General features: G+C 43.7%; 1 protein-coding gene across 2 annotated transcripts in view; it reads right to left on the bottom strand.

Annotated features, from left to right (window-relative positions):
• Positions 1-1,347: 1,347 nt before the first annotated feature.
• RTN1 (reticulon 1) overlaps positions 1,348-18,364 on the bottom strand; it is a 124,126-nt gene continuing 107,109 nt past the window's right edge. For both annotated transcript variants that reach the window (XM_058026978.1, XM_058026979.1), the window contains 6 exons: positions 6,317-6,524; positions 4,396-4,534; positions 3,493-3,562; positions 3,059-3,105; positions 2,918-2,976; positions 1,348-2,180 (listed from right to left, as the gene is read on the bottom strand). In XM_058026978.1, coding sequence (XP_057882961.1) covers positions 2,138-2,180; positions 2,918-2,976; positions 3,059-3,105; positions 3,493-3,562; positions 4,396-4,534; positions 6,317-6,524 — 566 coding nt within the window. In that variant the 3' untranslated portion in view covers positions 1,348-2,137. The remainder of the gene's footprint in view (positions 2,181-2,917; positions 2,977-3,058; positions 3,106-3,492; positions 3,563-4,395; positions 4,535-6,316; positions 6,525-18,364) is intronic.

Below are 18,364 nucleotides of genomic sequence, written 5' to 3'. Positions count from 1 at the left end.
AGGGATGGGATATTAAATGGGCTCATTTTCAAAATCAACATGTTGGGCCCACGCACTCATCTTGTAAGTAATAAGAATGCTGGTGGTGAATCTTTATCCTCAGGGATGCTTTGTATGTTCTGAACTCCCTTCCTCAGAGACACAGGAACTCCAAGGCAGATAAAAATGGGGGTTCCTGTTGAATTTTAACTCTTGGCTGCAAACTGCACCTGCTAAAGCAAACATACTCTGTTTGGTGAAAACCAATATATGTTCTTTTAAGACATTCAGTTTCTTATTGAGGAAAAATGTTCCCATCTAGCTGCAGATGACATTTAAAACCCAACCTAATATTTTAACATTTAGATATAAAGCTTAAATGAAAATAAGGGTATTTGAGACTTGTCACAGGAATTAACTAGCCCACAGCCATACCAATGTTTCTAACATCTGCTTATGTGCATTTGGGTCTTACATTTAGATACAAAACAGGCTTTGGACAGGTGTGACTGTGGCCATATGGAACTGAGACAAAGGTGAAAAAATGAATTAGTCTAAGGAAAGACTTCAAATTTACAAAGTTGGGATAAGTATTTAAAAATCTTTGTATAAAAATAAATTATTCATAAAACATTTGTGATTGAAAAAGAAAAAACCAGCAATTTGGCTGAAGATATTTTTATGTTCATATTCTTATATGAAAAAAAAATCCCACAGGTGTGTTCCACAAATGGGCAAATCAAGCACTTAACCAATTGTTTGTTTTGAAGCACTTAGGATAATGTTCAACAGCTGTTTCTTTCCTCTCATGGTTCTCAAACACCAAATTCCGATTTTTAAAAAACTTCACCATTTATTGAGCCAGAATAAATGCTTGTTTCAGCTTCCAGCCTCTGGATTTGACATTGATTCTGTCTAAAGCAGATTTCAGAGAAGAGCTTTAGGTAAGAGAGCAGTGGGTGATAAGGAAACTGAAGAGCCCTTTGTGCTGCGTTAACACCTCCACACCGTGCTGCTCGTGGTTTGCACAGCGAGCAAATGGAGGAAGAGACCCTGGTTCATGTACCTGATATTTGCTACAACACCACCAAAAATAAACAAACTGTGTGCAGAGATCTTCCTTTTATTCCAAGGAAGATCGTCAAGATGTAAAAATATTAGATGAACTACTTACTCTTAGTTAGACACCTAAGACGTCTAACTAAGAGTAAGACATCAAGTACTACTTGTTGGACTGCACCATGATGTAAGGGCAAAGTGTGTGCTGATGTCCAGAGGAGAGAGAAAGAGGGAAAATGCTCCTTTTTGCACAGTGTGTGTCCAGTGCCCAAATGCCAAGGTAACCCCAGTGGTGACAAGAAAGAGAACTTTTTACATTTAGTAACATTTATTTCTGCATTCGGTATCAAGTACATAAGTGCAAATATTCAGAGTCCATAATTAAGTCCATTAGGAACTACAGAGAATGTAATACAAATTGTAATAAATTGAACATGCTGGAACTTTCCAGTTACCATACATGTAAATCAGCCTGTCAATCCTTTACGACAAAAGTACTGGGTTTTGTTTTCTTTTTTTCTTTTTTTCTTTTTTTTTTTTTTTTTGAGTTATACAAAACTGATTACCATAAGTACTGATTACTGTTTATTTTATTTGTGCTGGAAAACACTAAAACATCAGTCTACAATTCTATATAGTTAATAAAGATGAATCCAACCAGCAACCCAGTGACGTAGAAGCAATTTTAACTATTGCATCAAGTGCGCTAAGCAGGAAAGCCCCTAGCCACATGTAACATTAAAAGTTATAGAAGCAATGCCAATAGAAGAAGGAAAAACACTAAAAAAAAAATTAAATAAAGAGGTCAATATTATTTAGGCTCTCACCATCATGCACTTTTATAAGCAACACAAAAAACCACATCTAGTACACTTTTCTCTTTACTATACTTTAGTGCTTGACACAAGTGATTGCAAATATTCTAAGTGCAGAAGCAGCAGGGGAAAAGCACTGCTTCTGAGTTTTATGTTTCTAAGATTATGGTGTCAAGAAAAAAAAAAGAATGATAAATTTGCAGTAAAGTGTAAGAACAGAGCTGTTTTCACTCCAGATTTCCCCATTATGCACTACTGTAGTCGATGAATTCTTGATGTCTGATTTACTCTGCCTTTCTCTTAGCACCTGGGATTTTAGCTTGAATCCTAAAAAATAAAGAAGAAAAAGAAAAAGGATTATATGGTGAGGCAGTTATTCCATTCCAGTGGTTCCCCACTTGGGCTCTTATGCAGGGATCATCTCTAGTCCACACTCAGTGTGTTGTCTCAACAGTGAATAAAGTGCCATGAGAAACAGAAGTGATGCCCATCAGGTGTTCTTACAGGCCTGGATTTTGGTGGTTCATGTAATCTAGGGATATGTTCAGTGATATTCTCTCCCCAGCATTATTTCTCCATGGTCTATAGAAAGCCAGGAATAGAGTCTAAAAATAGAATTTTGAGACCAAAATTTCAAAATATCACCCTGTGTCATGGGGATTTGAAACACTGAAGATCATGGTGCTTCCAGGTATTTGCTTTCTGTGACAGGGTAGTGTCCTAATTCCCACTTTGGCCATTAATGCTATCAGCTCATGCAAAAAACCAGGCTTGGAGTGGTCAGTGGGGAAGAGAATGAACTCATTCCTTCCTGTTTGTCCTGGCCAGGTACCAGTGTGGACACCAGTCTGTGACTGGGCTGCTCTGCCCACAATCCCCCAAGCAGCAGGGGAGGGGACAGAAGGACGGAGTGCCTTGGTCTGCACTCAGCTGGGATGGTTCCTCCAGGCATCTCAACCTCTCTGGGAGGACACCACTGACAGGACACAGTGTCCCCAGGGCCACCCAGGTCCCAGCCACCCCCGAGGGCACCACAACCTCCCAGAGCTGGCTGCTGAACTCACTTTGCCACCACCGTGTTTATGTGGGTCCGCACCAGCCCCAAGTATTGATCAATCTGTGCCTGCAAAGAGCAAGAGGAGACCAAGTCAAGGAGGCAACAACCAGGCAGGGCCACCCCAAATGCACCCTGCAGACAGACCTACCTGGTACTTGTCATATACAACGGGGAGAGTAAACATAGACACCACAGCTGAGGAGAAAAGGAGCACAGTGTTATGTTCTGCAGATCAGATTCCCCCAGAGGAGAGACCTACTTTGGTGGCAAACACATTATCGTGCCACTTGGTCAGCTGATCCACCAGGGAGCTTTGTATTAAAAATGCACTTTGCTCAAGCCTCCCAAATATGGAATTCCCCACTGCTCTGGGACTGGGAGTTGCACAAAACCATAAACTGCAAAGTAGCTCTAGCAGGAGGGACGGCATAACAGAACAATTAATATTTACGGGGAAGGGAAATAAATGTTGGTGGTTTAACTGAGGGGAAGTCAGGCCAGGGATAGGCTGTTTTGTCTAAGATGAAATCTGGAGGGAGTTCAATTTTAAAATAGATTTTTCAAAGAAATGTTGATTTTTACCCATTATCAGAAGAGTCAGGCCATTGAAGAGGGCTCCCACGTAAGTCAGCAGCCACATTAGTACTGCAAACTAAATTAAAGATGGATCATTACATCACCTCCAGTGCCAGCATAAGAAGAAAACAGTTTGCTCAAACAGCTAATATAACAGCACATTAGCCTTTTTTAATGTGGAAGAGAGTGGTTAAGGCACATTAGGAACGAGGTAGTTTTTCTAGGTGTATAAAACCCATTCTCTGTTCTGCTTCTCACCCTCTTAGCTCAGCTTTCATGTCTATTTAGGGCTTAAATTGCATCCACGTAGAACTCTGCATTGAGAATGGCATAGGCAGATTTCTGCACCCAACTTTTATGATGTCAGGGCAGATGTTTAACCCCAAACAGGTTAAACAGAGCCCTGAAGTGGTAATCCCAGAGACTGGTAACACTTGAGGGTGAAAGATGGGTACATTTTCCAAAAATTCTTTACTAATTTAGGAGCCTAACCTATGTCTGCTCTCTTAATGATCTTCCCCTTGCTCTAAAGGACACCTGCTTGAGTGTAAGGCTAAAAACCAATAGTTATTTCAGCAGGTAATGCCACCAGATGAAATCCAGATTAACAGAGGGGACCATTTATTTTATAACAAAGCAATAGAAGCAAATTGCTGGGATGCTTCTAGAACTGAGGTGGAGCTAAGCTGGTTCTGCAAATTTTTACATCCTGTATTGCCTATCAATACATTCAAATACCAAACCTTTAAAGTGCTGGAAATGGTTTTTAAATCAAAAAGCAGAGCAACTTTCATATTTGGAGCTACACAAAACTAGGTTTCATGACAACCCTGTCAACATGGGAAGCAGCTCTTTGAAATGTAGATTTATCCTCTAGAGAGGGGTTAAAAATATTTAAAGCAATCCTACTTTTAAAGAATCCACAAGGTCCTGAACGAGAAAGAGTCTCCTCAGCTCTTTGACTGTGCTGTTGACGTATAGCTGGAGACAATCTGTGTATTTCTGGATCTGGTCCTGTGAAAGATTCATCTCCATCTCCAAGTAGGCTCTGCCAGAAACACAGGTCCCATTACAAACCTGGGAAATTTCCCCTGCTGTTCACACTAAAACCCATCCAACCCATCATTCCCTCCTTCCCAGAGCCCATTTCTTTGTGCTGGAGCAATGAGCTCCCCTCCCTGCAGGCCCAGGGCCACGAGCACATCCTCCTCACTCCCCTCTGGGTGATGCTGAGCTGGGGCTGTTCACTTCCAGCCTCGCCCTCTTCCCACACAGAGCCTGGTATTGATGGGATTTCTCTCTCTTTCTCACCCAAACGGGGATACAAATCTGATCTTGGAGTTTTCCCCACAAATTTCTGTGCTGCTCCCTGAGCTATGCATCCCAATCCTGAGTCACTGCTCAGAACTGGCCCAAGTGAAGCAGGAGGAGCAGCACCCCAACAAGATTCTTTTTCAGTGTGGGTGTGTGTCTGTCAACCACACCAGTTCCATGACCTGGTTTACCAACTGGTGGGCACAGCAGAGGAGAAAGGATCACTGTTCTTGTGGAGCAATCCCCCCAGACCCTGTGGAGAGTGGGGAGAGCATTGGCACTGCCACCATCACTTAATATCGGGTTGCTGGAGAAAAGATATCAATAGTTGCCTTCTATGCCCAATAAATTGTGCCCAGAAACAATGCTCTTTTCTCTAGCAGGTATGCTGTATTATCACCAGCTCTAAAGAAACACCTTTTCTCTGCTTAAAATTTCCCATATCTTTTTGAGAAAAAAAATCCCATGTCCTAGAGGATGACAATTTTGGGGGTGTTTCATTTTCCTTTCTCTCTCCAGGATCTAAGCTGACAGAACCTTACAATTTTTGAGACACTGTGAAAATATTTTTATTTGCTGCTTTATGAGCAAGAAGAGAATTTCTTCTGGCACAAAAAGCAGCACTTGGGCATCACCACTGTAAGAGCTTAAATGAGAGATGTGGGACTCCAGGCAGCTCTTCAAAATGCAGTTTATTCCATCCAAGAGTTAAAGCAGCCCAGGGAGGTGGGTGACAGAGCCTGTGCCTACAGCTCTCAGCTCCAGCTGCAGGCAGGCCTGGAGACCCTTTGGTTTTGGATACAATGCATTATATACTTTTCTTTGCTGAGTCTCTTAATACAGTGGGACCAATCTATACCTTAACTTTTATCTATAGCCTATCATAACTACTATAATTACCATATTGATGTTATTATTCTCCAATCACTAAAAGTTAGTACATTACAGTTTAAACTAGAAGTTGTTTTTCAATTGTCTTGCAGTGGAAAATTCTGAGACGTTTTTCTACTTGTAACATTTGCTGACTTGTTTGCCTGTGGTATTTTTCTGCTTGGTAAAAACATCCTCTTGTTTGAGGTGGGTTTATCCTTTTCTCTAAGTCATAAAACCCCTTCTAACTAACACACCCTTTGCCTCCTTGGTTATCCAGTAAGACTGGCTCAATTCTTTTCCTCTATATCAAAACTTGCTTCCATCTCTATTCCTTCTTCAGATTCTGCATTCAAAAATCTTTCTGCTAAGCGTACATATCTGTGAGTCTTCCTTGTCAAACTTTTATCCTTCCCAACAACCACAAAGCCATTCACTTGAGGTGGGTTTATCCTTTGCTCCAAAAGCCACAAAATCCCTTCTATCCAACATACTCTTTGCCTCCTTGGTTATCCAGTAAAACTGGCTCAGCAATTCTTTTCCTGTATATCAAAACTTCATTTCTATTCCTTCTTCAGATTCTACATTCAAAAATCTTTCTGCTAAGCACACTTTCATCCTTCCCAACAAGCACAAAGGCACTCACTTGAAGGGGTGGCCCTCGTCCGTCTTCTGCACGGCCTGTAGGACGGATTTGTAGATTCTGAAGCTGATGGTGGCCGAGAGGCCGGCCAGGGCCAGGTAGGCCACGACGCTGACGACGCTGAACTGGGTCAGGGAGAAGAGCAGCAACAGGAGGCTGCCAAACACGATCCCCGTCTGCTTGATGTCGCGCCAGTACAACAGGTCGATAGCTGGGGGGAGAAGAATAAATTGTTAAAGGCAGGTGGTTCACATTCTCTGAAAAAATCCCTTCATCCCAGGTTTTTTTCTCCTGGGAAGCTGAGAAGCCTCAGGGAAAAGGAAAACAATTCTCATCTCATTTGCTTCTCCTCTGTTTTGCTCGTGTGCAATGTGTTTGGAGATTGTTTACCCACAGGTGATTGTTTCATTGGATTCTGGTTCACACTCTCTGAAAAAATCTCTTCGCCTGGGATTTTTTCTCCTGGGAAGCTGAGAAGCCTCAGGGAAAAATGAAAACAATTCTTATCTCTTTTGCTTCTCCTGTGTGGAATGTGTTTGGAGATTGTTTACCCACAGGTGACTGTTTCATTGGGTTCTGCTGTGAGTTGTTTTTTACTCGTTGGGCAATCAGGGCCAAGCTGTGTCAAGACTCTGGAGAGAGTCACAAGTTTTCATTATTAGCTTTTTAGCATTCAGTGAGTATCCTTTCTGTATTCTTTAGTATAGTATAGTACTCTTTAATATAATACAGTATTATAAAGTAATAAATTAGCCTTCTGAGAACATGGAGCCAGATGCATCATCCCCGCCTTTTTTGGGGCATTTCCAGCAAATACAACAAGCAGGAGCTGCAAAGGCATCGGCGGTGGCCGCTACGGGCCCTGTGTGACCCTCAGGGAGCAGCGATGTCTCTGCTCACAGCAGCACCAGCAGGAGCTCCTCAGCAAGAGCAGCAAAGGGACTGGAGCCACAGGCTGAGGAAATTACAACCAATGACCTACTTGAAATCCTTGTTTTGCCTGTGCCTGTGCCTGGGTTAGATAAGATGGATGAGTATCTCCAACCGCAGCACGGTGGGTGGGTCTCTTGCAGCAGCAAGGCAAGTGCAAGCTGGTTGCAAGTGCTTTGTGTTGTTGCTAGGGCTGAATGGAAGATTTCAACCTACCTTGCATTTACTCAGTCTGAAAATTCCATTTTTTAAATTTGTTTTTGTTTTTAACAAGTTCAAATGCCAAATGCTTGATCAAAGCGTTTTCCAGTTTTGGTTGTTGATAAATGAATGCGGAAGTTTGTGGCTAGCCACAATAAACCATTTTCCTATTCAAAGTTTTGACAATTTAATTTTGTTATTTCATAAGTTTTAAGAAAGGAAAGCACTCCTGCTTTTACCACTGGTTAATAGTTCCATGAGTAAGAAACCATTTTTCAGATAAGGCTTTCAAATACAGAATAATCTTTCTTGCAACTCAATCCAACCTCAGAATCAGAAAAAAAAAAAAAGCTTTCTGCTTGTTATATAACTTCCCCTGTCCATGGGAGGTGCTGGCTAGAACAAAACAAGTGCATATGACCATTTTCAACTAGTGCATTTTTATATTTGTAAAGCAGTTAACTTTTACAGTGTTTTCCACCCACTTTGTATATTTTATCTCAACCTCTCTAGCAAAAAATTTTAGTATCAGAGCCAGCCACTAAAATAGGAAAATTTTATGAAAGGATTGTGGAATATCCAGTCCACAAAGGTGAATTTAATCTGTTTACACCCACAACCTGTTTCTGAGAGGACTCTTCATCCAGCCAGAGAACGTGCTCATGACAACCTAAACAAAACAGCTTCAATTTCACACACTGCACAAGTCCTCAAGAACAGCTTGAACACAGCACCAGCCAAACAGATTTGAGAGATGCCACTTGTCAAATCATTCTGAACAAAGAGTAAATTCAGGAAAACTGCAATCTGTCAGGAAAAAAAAAGTCACCAATACTAAAAGAAACAAAATTAATCCAGCCTCTTAGTCCTTATAATCAAATCAAATCTCCAAAAATTGTGAGTCATCAGAGAGTGTTTGCCTTGAGTCAATGAGTTCTATTACTCATTACTATTACACGTATTAGCCTTGCTTTACAGTGATGGGCTTGAGTGCAAAAATTGCTGTTGTGCTACTGAGCTCTCCTCTCTTCATGCACCATTCACATCCAATTATATTCTCCATCAACATACTCTATAAATGAACCTTTTTACTATTTTTAAGTGTTCAGCATTGGACCTGTGGTGATGAGCACACATGTCTGGATCCTATATGGGCTGCATGGAAGGCACAGGACAAGGAACCTTGGTGCCTGTTTTGGGATCCTGGGTGCTGACCCCACAAAACAGGGACCAGTCTTTTACAGATACGTGCCCATGCCTGCTTCCTGCAGAAACCCTGGGGCAGGGAGTTTGGAATGCTCCAAAATGCAGCTCCAGCATTGTCAGAGCACCCGGATGAGGAGGTTTAGCAGCAGACACAGCTGCATTGCAGGACACAGCTGGAGCTCCTGATTGCTCACAGTGATGAGGTGATGGAGCATGCAACTCCATCCTTGCAAACCATCCTTACACAATGGCATCCAGAACAAAGAGTACAGGTTTGGCCATTTTTCATATTCTTTTTCAGTAAAGGTACTTCAAAACCCTGCAGCTCAACAACTGGGCACTGTCACCAGTGAGCACTTGAACAGGAGGTGTTTTATTTTCTGTGAGGGTGCTGAGGCCCTGGCACAGGGTGCCCACAGAAGCTGTGGCTGCCCCATCCATGGAAATGTTCAAGACCAGGCTGGATGGGGCATGGAACAAGTGAAGGTGTCCCTGCCCATGGCAGGAGAGATGGGATGAGATGATTTTTAAGCTCCCTTCCAAACCGACCCATTCTAAGATTCTGTGATTATTCACAACCTGGTATTTTTTGTGCTCAAAAATTACTGTCAGAGTACTGAAAATTTATGCAAATCTGCCTTTGAGGTACTTAAGTTGTCTATCACACAAAACCTCAACATTAAATTGCACAGGTGAGCTGGTGTACATGGTACATCATCTGCTGATGGCAGAAAAAGGACACGTGCCAGGGGAAAACATTCCCTGGGACACAGGCAGTAGAGAGGCAAACAAATGAGAACTGAGCCACAAAATACAAACTGAACTCCAACAGAGCTCCCTGAGTCAATCCCAATTAATTATAAGATCCATAATGACCAACTAAGCCTTTTCCTTCCAATGATCTTCAAACTCATACTCCTGCAGGCTGGCAGTGGGCTGCATTCTCATGCAGAGAAATGCCAAACTGCATTTTCTCATTCTCCTCACAAGGGAAGATGCTGAGTTACTCAAGACAGGCTTGCCCAGGTGTGTGTATATCCTGAAAGCCATCTGTTCCTGCCATGGAATGACTGGGACATTTACTCAGCTGTACCAGGTAAGGAAAGGATCAGAGCGAGATGGACGGAGGCCAAGTGACACAGTTCTGGGAACAAGAGCATGTGAGAGGGAGGAGATGAGAAAGCATCTGGCCTCTTTCTGCAGCCAAAGGAGACCTGGGAGAGAGGGATTCTGTGTCTTTTAGACCTGAGGCAAATATTCCCATGTGCATGGAAAAAAGAAGTGCCAACTGCTAGCTGGAAAATCTCAGCACAGAAAAGGGAGATATGAGTTCAGTGATTTTTACATGGCTCTCCCAGTGCCCAGGTCCATCCTGGGAGCACATTCCCCTCACCCACAGCCTGCCAGCTCTGTCAGGACTCTCAAGGGCAGGAAGAACATCTGCCTTCTCCTCATCTCCCTTGAGGGGACATGGAGCTGCAGCCCTGCTGTCCTGTCCAGCTGTTTGGATGGGATTTGATGCTCCTGTAGCCATTCCTCCTCCTCTCCCTTATGGAGAAGGGGCTGAGCCAAACCTCTTTGCAAAAGGTGATACGGGAGGGAGATGAACCTCAAAGCTCCTTGGGCAGGGAAGGGGAAGAGGGAGAATCCAGAACTATAAATCTGTGGAGACTTGGGAAGACTTTGGCTAGACAGGCCTCAGGGATTTGAGCTGTATCAGCTCCCCTGGAATTTAGATGCTGCTAAAAACACCTGAGCTGCACCTGTCAGAACCGTGTTTTCTCTTTCAGTTGCAGCTTCAGTCACTTCAAAGGCTTTTTAAATTATTGGAATGGAGAGGAGAGGAGAGGAGAGGAGAGGAGAGGAGAGGAGAGGAGAGGAGAGGAGAGGAGAGGAGAGGAGAGGAGAGGAGAGGAGAGGAGAGGAGAGGAGAGGAGAGGAGAGGAGAGGAGAGGAGAGGAGAGGAGAGGAGAGGAGAGGAGAGGAGAGGAGAGGAGAGGAGAGGAGAGGAGAGGAGAGGAGAGGAGAGGAGAGGAGAGGAGAGGATTTCAGTTGGGAGGCACCTACAACCACCACCTACTCTAACAGCCTGACCAATTCAGGGCTGACCAAAAGCTAAAGCATGTTTTTGAGGGCATTTTCCAAACGCCTCTGAAACATTTACAGGATTGGGGCATTTACCTTCTCTCTAGAAGCCAGTTCCAGGGTTTGATCACCCTCTTGGTAAAGAAATGCTTCCTTGCTGAGATAGTGGTTAAACACATTTTTTTCCTACATTTCCTTGCCTAAACAAGGAAAGCAGGGAGAGGAGCTCTGGGTGCAGAATGCCCCAGCTGGGATCCTTTGCCTGGCTTCCTCAGAGTGCCATTTTCTCCTGTAACCATTTACACCAGAGCCAAAGTACCTGTCTCATCAGTGTCTGGTGCTGTAAATAGAGATCAAGGAGCAAACGAATGAGAAATTTTCTCATTGACCATCAGGTGAATCCAGACTTGCATCAACCTTCCTCACACCCTTTCTTTTTTATTCTAAACAGGAATTAAAATTAAAGGTGAGGTTGTCCACTGTTGGAATCTGAAATGCAGGGAATTCTCAGAACTTTGGACCTGTGAACCAAAGCTTAGAATTAAACACAGGATTTTATTTGAGACCTTAGAAAAGGCTTCCAAGCTTAGGTGTTAGAAATGAGAATGTGGATTTATAGTTTAAAGCAGAGACACATTAAGCTAAGTAGAGGAAAATTTAGAGTTTTAAAGTACAGTACTGTAGGTTTGTGTGTCATAACATGATTGGCTTAGAAAGCTTGCACTGTAACATGAGTCCATAAGACGAAATATTTAAGGATTGGGTCAAAACCATAAATATCCTTGCTGGCAGCATTTTATTGGTTAATAAATCCTTAAAAGGTCTTGTAACTAGAAGTCTTGTGACCTTCTGAACCATGCAGTGAAGATGTGAGCCGAGCTCACCCTTCCTGCCTATGCAGAAGATAAGAAAAATAAATGGCATTGTCAAAAGCAATTCAGAGGTCCTGTCTCTAACTCATTCAAAATTCCTTCACAAATCCCCACAGTCCACCACATTTACATGTCTGCTTTGAGTTTTATCTCACCCTATATTAATGTAAAACTGATTAGATACCAAACAACTCCTCCCAAACACGCTCTGACCCCATGGGTTCAGTGTCTTTCAACAGGTCACTAAGTATAACCAGCACCTGAGCTTTGCTGAAGGGCATCTGCTTGTTCCTGCCTGTTCCCCTTCCCTGGCACACTGAAGAGACAACCAGCCAGGCTCAGAGCAGCCTCCCCAGCACATGGGGACGCAGTGGGAATGAGGATGACAGGCCAGGAGAGGAGCTGGAGCTGCAGCTCTCACACCCACCCTCCTCTGCAGGGCCACTCGCCAGCACGCGCCAGCCCCACGCTCAGCCAGGCCCAGACAGCTTCCAGCCCAGCTCCAAGGTGGCTGCAGCCTTCCCCAGACCAGCTAAAGGGCACAGGATACCTCCCAGCACAAATTAACCACAAAACAACTGAGTGCTTTGGTCAATCAGAAGGGAAAGAATCAAAGGTCCTGGTGTGGTGCAGGGTCCTGCAAGTGCTGGTGTTTTACTGGGCAGGGGTGTGTGTGTGCATGGTGCTGCCCAACCCCACCACAATGGCACAATTCTGAGCAATGCACGCTGAATATTCATGAGGCACAGGCTGGTGCCACGTGAGGCTGTGGTGTGTGCTGTGCATGCAGTTGGACAGGGGCTCAGTCTGTTTGGCTAAGCAAGATCCACTTCCAAGAGCCAAAACTTCAAACCACCCAGTTTGCAAAAGGGGTTTGGGCATTGAAATCAGCCTTGGCTTCGCTTGAGGGTCAGGCTCCTTCTGTTTGGAAAATCACTACTGTAAAATCCTGCCCCATGCCCATTAGCATGCAGAAGCTGCTCTGCTGTAGCTTTCCATGATCTCCCTCCAGCCTCCTGGAAGGAGGGAAGCAACATCACTCACTTTGCACTCTTAACAGTACAACTCACCACAAGTCTGAGTCATTTGTGGAGGTATAAAAGGACTCTGGGTTTTGCCAGAACTGCCTCAGACTCAAAACTATTTGCATTTATTAAGGAAGACTTACCAGCCATCTTTAAGACAGCAGCACTGCAGGTCACTGCCACTGCCTTTGAAGAATTTTTTGGGAGAAGCGTGTCTGATGAAGTGTTTATCTGCAAGTATCACCTGTTTGTGCTTTTTAACTCACACCAGAACTCACAAAATGTTACTCAAGTGGTCTTATAGCTGCAAGATTTTTCAAGGGTGCCAAAACACTGCTTCAAAGCCACATTTCTGGCAGAACCTCATCTGGCTAAACGAATGGGATCCAGCACTTGGGGCCACAGGCTAGCAAAGGTGAACTCTGTGGTACAAGAAACCACCTGTGAATATGGACAGCTGGTAAAAAGCCATGTTTGTGGGACAGGCTGAAATGAACCTCACAAATATAAGAATCACTTGTGCCTGCAAGGAATGGCTCCCTAGTGCCCAAAAGCTCTCACAGCTCTCACCATGGCCTACAGCAGAAAAGCTTCTGCTCCTCTTGGTATCAAAAAAGCCAGAAGACAGATGTGGGGGCTGGAAAGGGCAGGGCCAAGGTAGACTGATTAAAAACGCTCCTGAACCCATTCTTGTTAGGATCTGGAAACATGAGGGCTGGGCCTTGGGGGTTTCTGTGGTCCCCAGAAGCCTCACGGTGTGGGGCAGCTGCAGGCCCAGCCTCCTGAGCAGAGACCCCAGAGGGAGAACAGAGGAGAGGATCCAAACCAACCTGTAGCTAAAATGTTCTCCCGCATGGTTATGTTTCCCAAAAATACTTATGTAGGAAAAATGGGAATCTTTCCATTCCATGTCTCAAAGAAAGCATTTCAGAATGAAAATTAATGATCAACTCTAAGCAGAGACTGCACAATTCAAATCTTCCACAGCTTCTCCTCTGAAAATCTCTGTTTTCTTCTGACTTTGCAAGGTTTTCCTCTACTGCAAAAACTGTGTGAAAAATGATTGTGCAAAAAGCAGCATTTCTGTGGAAATTATTTTAAAAAGTGTGAGCAAAGCCCTGGTACCCAGCCTTCAAATGAAGCCTACGGGCCTTGATGATTATATAAAAGGTTGTATGTAGTATGATGATTATATAAAAGGGTGTAAGTAGTACACTACTAACACCTTTGGAAGTGATCAAGCTGCCCTTCCCACCATCGAGGTACCACCAGGTCTGCTTAGGAGGTAAAATCAATGGGTTGTACTGTTTTACTCCCTATCTAATAATAGTTTTTAAGAGAAGTGAGAAAAACCTCCCTGTACACAGCATTTACTTGTGTACATGGTGTAATATTACGACTTCATAAATATAAATGACTTCATAAGGCATTTATCAGACCTTCTGGGAGTGAAAAAGACCAAGAAACACAATTTAAGAAGAACAACCTTGTTTATAGTGCTGTCACAAAAGCATTTGACAACAGATGAGACAATGCTGTAGGTTTTGAGTAGAAATAAATACTGCTTGCACTCAAAGCAAGCCCAGCTTGCAGGTTTAGTCACAGGCTGCAGGACCAGCCTTTCCCTCTCCTCTCCAGTGAAGGATCCAATGTGGACAATGCTCCCCTCCCCACAACAGATTTGATTCTAGCGTAATACAGATGGATACACGGTTTAATGAGCAGTCTGCTGCCTTCAGGAGACTGCTGAGATGAGCAGCAGAGCCAAGAGAGTGTATCTGTGCTGTTTCATGAGGCATAGCTCCTGATCCTCCATCTCCAGCCTTGAGGAATCTCTCCATACCTCTACCTGTTGTACACACTCTGACCATTGACTTCCTGTCCTCAGTTCAGCTTTATAACTTTACCATCCACTTGTTTCAAGGTTTAACTTGAAAGTTCAGACCTTCTTAGTCCTCTGTGTCGGATGAGAGGAGACCTGGAACAAGAATAGGATCAGGGAAAAGGAAAACCTTGATGCCCTCCATGTTATTTCCTACAACATCTGCAAGATCAAGACGTGAGCAAAGAAATATTGATGGATTGCCTCATGTGAGGCACCAGAGTAGGCTTGGGGGTAGACAGGAGAGGACTGGCAGTAAAAGAGGATTGTCAGCAAGAAATCAACCCTTCAACCACACTACACACGAGTCTGCTGTAGCATTTATTATCATTAATTATTAATTGTTATGTGATTGCTGCTGCTATTAACGATTATGTTGTTGTTATTTTCATGTGAGAGATGCTTTAAGACTGGGATTGAGCACAGCAGCAGGAGAAACACACAACTCCTGCTCCTCAGACTGTATCACTGCCTGCCTTGGGCACTTTCTGAGTAGGATGTTATGGCTCTCACCTTAATTGAGCAGAAACCAAGGAGACCAAGCAGAGTCCCTGATGCAGGTTCTGCGTGCACACAATGCTATGGAAATGTGAAGATTCTCCTGAGATGCTCCTGGACCAAAGGAATAGACTTGGGCTCTCTCTTAGACTCTACCCAAATATTCAAAAATCTGCAGATTTTCAAAATAAGCGGTTCAGATGTATGTTACTTATAATTAAATATGATGTGGAGAAAGTACCCCTGCTGATATCATAAAAGCCTCACCAGAACTCACTTCCCAGGGACCCTAAAAAAAATGAAAACAAAGCAGCCCTTCAATACTGCCTTCAGCTATTGCCCCTCATTATCCCCTTAATGGAGTTTAAATTAATCCTCAGGGAATACCTCAATATACTCTTACTTTGGGGGAATTTTCACCTCGTTATGGCAATGAAAGAATATTGTCAAACAGGTCTTAAAAGACATGGCTCTGAGCAACCTGGTCTGGTGGGACATGTCTCTGGCCATGGAAGGGAAGCTGGAACTGGATGGTCTTTAAGGTCCCTTCCATCCCAAACCATTCTGTGATTCTGTCCTGGCTCAGCAGGTGTGCAGAGCACATTTTCTCACTGATTCCTTTTGCCATCAACAGGAACGTGCTGGAAGAAGAATTGATATAATTTCTGCATCAGTGACCAAAAAAAAAGGCAGCAAATCTGAAAGTCATAAACGATCTTGACAAATTTCCTTCAAACTTCACAGGAAACCATCTGCGAAATTAGGAAATAAATTCCCCACAAGTTGGTGTAGTTTTATGAAACTGTGAGCTAATTTGGTTACAGCAGGTGTTGAGTTGGTACCAGGGTTTTAGCCCCACCAAGATCCAACATAGGAACCAAATACTGGGGCAGATCTTTATCAAATGGATCCCTGCTGAGAGATCAGCCCACAATATTTCCAGTAAAGCACTCAAAGTACCAACTGGCTGAAGTTTTACTCTCATTATAAAGCTGTAATTAGGCAGACTTCACAACTGTCAATAAGATTACAGATTAAGTGCATGCAACTGTAATATTGTCATTGAAATTCTTTATCAGTCTTAAAGTGAGGAACATTGCCATGAGCAGTTGCTGCTTCCCATCACCCTTTGGAAACCAATGGATGTATCAATCAAGTAAGGAAGCTGCCTCTCTGAAAACAGCTGCCAAGGAATGATAATCAATAACTGCAGTCCCAGCAGAGTCATGTCAACTAGATGGATTTGATGAAGTCTGCAGTCCTTTCCCACATTAAGTTATAATGGGGGTAATATTCAGGATCATTTCTATGAACACTTCATGGGCCTGTGTCTCTGGATCTTTTCATTTTTCTTTTTTAATAAGTCTTGCAGAAGGTTGAAGCTGCAGGAGCAAGCTTGACCAGCCAAGAGCTGGCATGTAGAAGAATGGAAAAGGGAATATTCATGAGGACCAGTGGACTGACACCAAACAACTCATCATCCAAGCTGGGTGAAAACCTGGGCACTGATCTCCTGATCTCATCTCTGTGGTGCCCAGCAACAGAACCTGAGGGAATGGCTGGAGCTGTGCCACAGGAAGTTTAGGCTGGATATCAGGAAAAGGTTCTTCACCCAGAGGGTGTTTGGGCACTGAACAGGCTCCCCAGGGCAGTGGTCACAGCACCAAGCCTGCCAGAGCTCAAGGAGTGTTTGGACAATGTCCTCAGGCACAGGGTGGGATTGTTGGGGTGTCCTGGGCAGAAGTTTGATGAACCTTGTGAGTCCCTCCCAACTCAGGATGTTCTATGGTTTTATGTCCTCCCTTATCCAGAGAACGTCTCTGGCAGAGTGCAAACCTGCAATTCCCCAAAGCCACCTGTGTCCTGCTGAGCTGAGCTGAGCCCCTGGGGAAGGCACAGGGACCTGTCCTTCCCCTGCAGCTGGAGGCTGCCCTCGCCCAGCAGCTCCCAGTGGGGAGCTGTGCACTGTGTCACACTCCTGTGTCACACTCCTGTGTCACACTCCTGTGTCACACTCCGGTGTCACACACACGGCTGGCACAGGCTATAGGCTGTTCCTCCAAGGCCCACAGCCCCCAGCACGCCCAGGCAGGGACATTTCTCCTCACACTCATGCATTATGCATGGCTCCATCCCAGCCTGCTTCGAATGCATCACCTTCCAGTGCGGAGACGAGAGGGGCGTGGAAGGCGCTGCAGCTTCCCAGAGCCACCCATGTTAATATTCTGAATGAAGCAGGTGCCCAGCAGGGCTGAATTACTGTCCTGCTCACCCAAGGGCTGCTGATGATCCACCTTTGCCCTAATCCTGCTGTACCTGCAGGATGGGCAGGTAAAAACCAATATTTCTAAATGTGTGCAGCAGCAGCAGTTGATTCACTGCAAGGGAAATTCACTTGACTGAGTGGGGCAAAGTCAAACCCTCAGCAAGAATCTCTGCAGCTTCTCACAATCCCCACCCAATTTTACATCAATTATAACTACTACAGGATCAATCCAATGATACAGCTAGTTCTAGGCTTGGTTGTTGAGTAATCAAAACTTTTGTTAACCTCATTGTCAAATCACCATAATTTCCATAAAAATATGCTCTGTATTTACTGAGGTTTCTCTCTGCATCTGTTACACTCACAGACACGTTCCAGACTTTTCAGGGAGGAACCATAATTCCATTGACAATCAAGCTGGCAAAATTATACAACTCCAGATTTGCACAGAAGTGATATTCCAGGTTGAGACAGAGACAACATGAATAATAGATATTAAAGGAATCAATGGATCATCTTTAGTCTTCATTCTCCTGAATTTTAAATTTCCTCTATTTTATCTGGGACTGATCAAAGAATTTGGATGACAGAAATAATATTCTATGGCTATTTCATGTTTTCTGCAGGATCATTTTGGAATCATAAAGCACCACCCAAGGAAAAGAAAAAAAAAATGCAAATGCTGTGGAAGTGAGGCAAGTGATTTATTTTAACTGCGTTGATTTTTTCAGACCTGGGATTTTTTTTCAAATAAACATTGGGACATATTGTGTCATTCAATTTTTACCAAATCTACCCCACTTTCAAAAAGGAAAGCACTGGTGGAGAGAAACCCCACTATTATTATTAATTATTAATTAAACAAGAGCAGCATGCCCTTCATTATTCCTCTTTTCTAATTTATGACTTTTTTTTTCCTCATGAGAAGGAAAATACTCAGTTTGGTTCTAAAAACAGGTGGTTCAGCAATCTGACTCAGCAAGTCAATGCTTTTATAGGAATTAGCAAAATACTGAGCATCTTTGAAGAAAAACCCCTACCCAAACCCCACCCTACGAGGAAGTTCATCTGCAAAGCTCAGATGAA

The sequence above is a fragment of the Melospiza georgiana genome, chromosome 6 (assembly GCF_028018845.1).
Source record: "Melospiza georgiana isolate bMelGeo1 chromosome 6, bMelGeo1.pri, whole genome shotgun sequence".
Lineage (NCBI taxonomy): Eukaryota > Metazoa > Chordata > Aves > Passeriformes > Passerellidae > Melospiza > Melospiza georgiana.
This window is presented reverse-complemented; position numbering and strand designations above follow the sequence as displayed.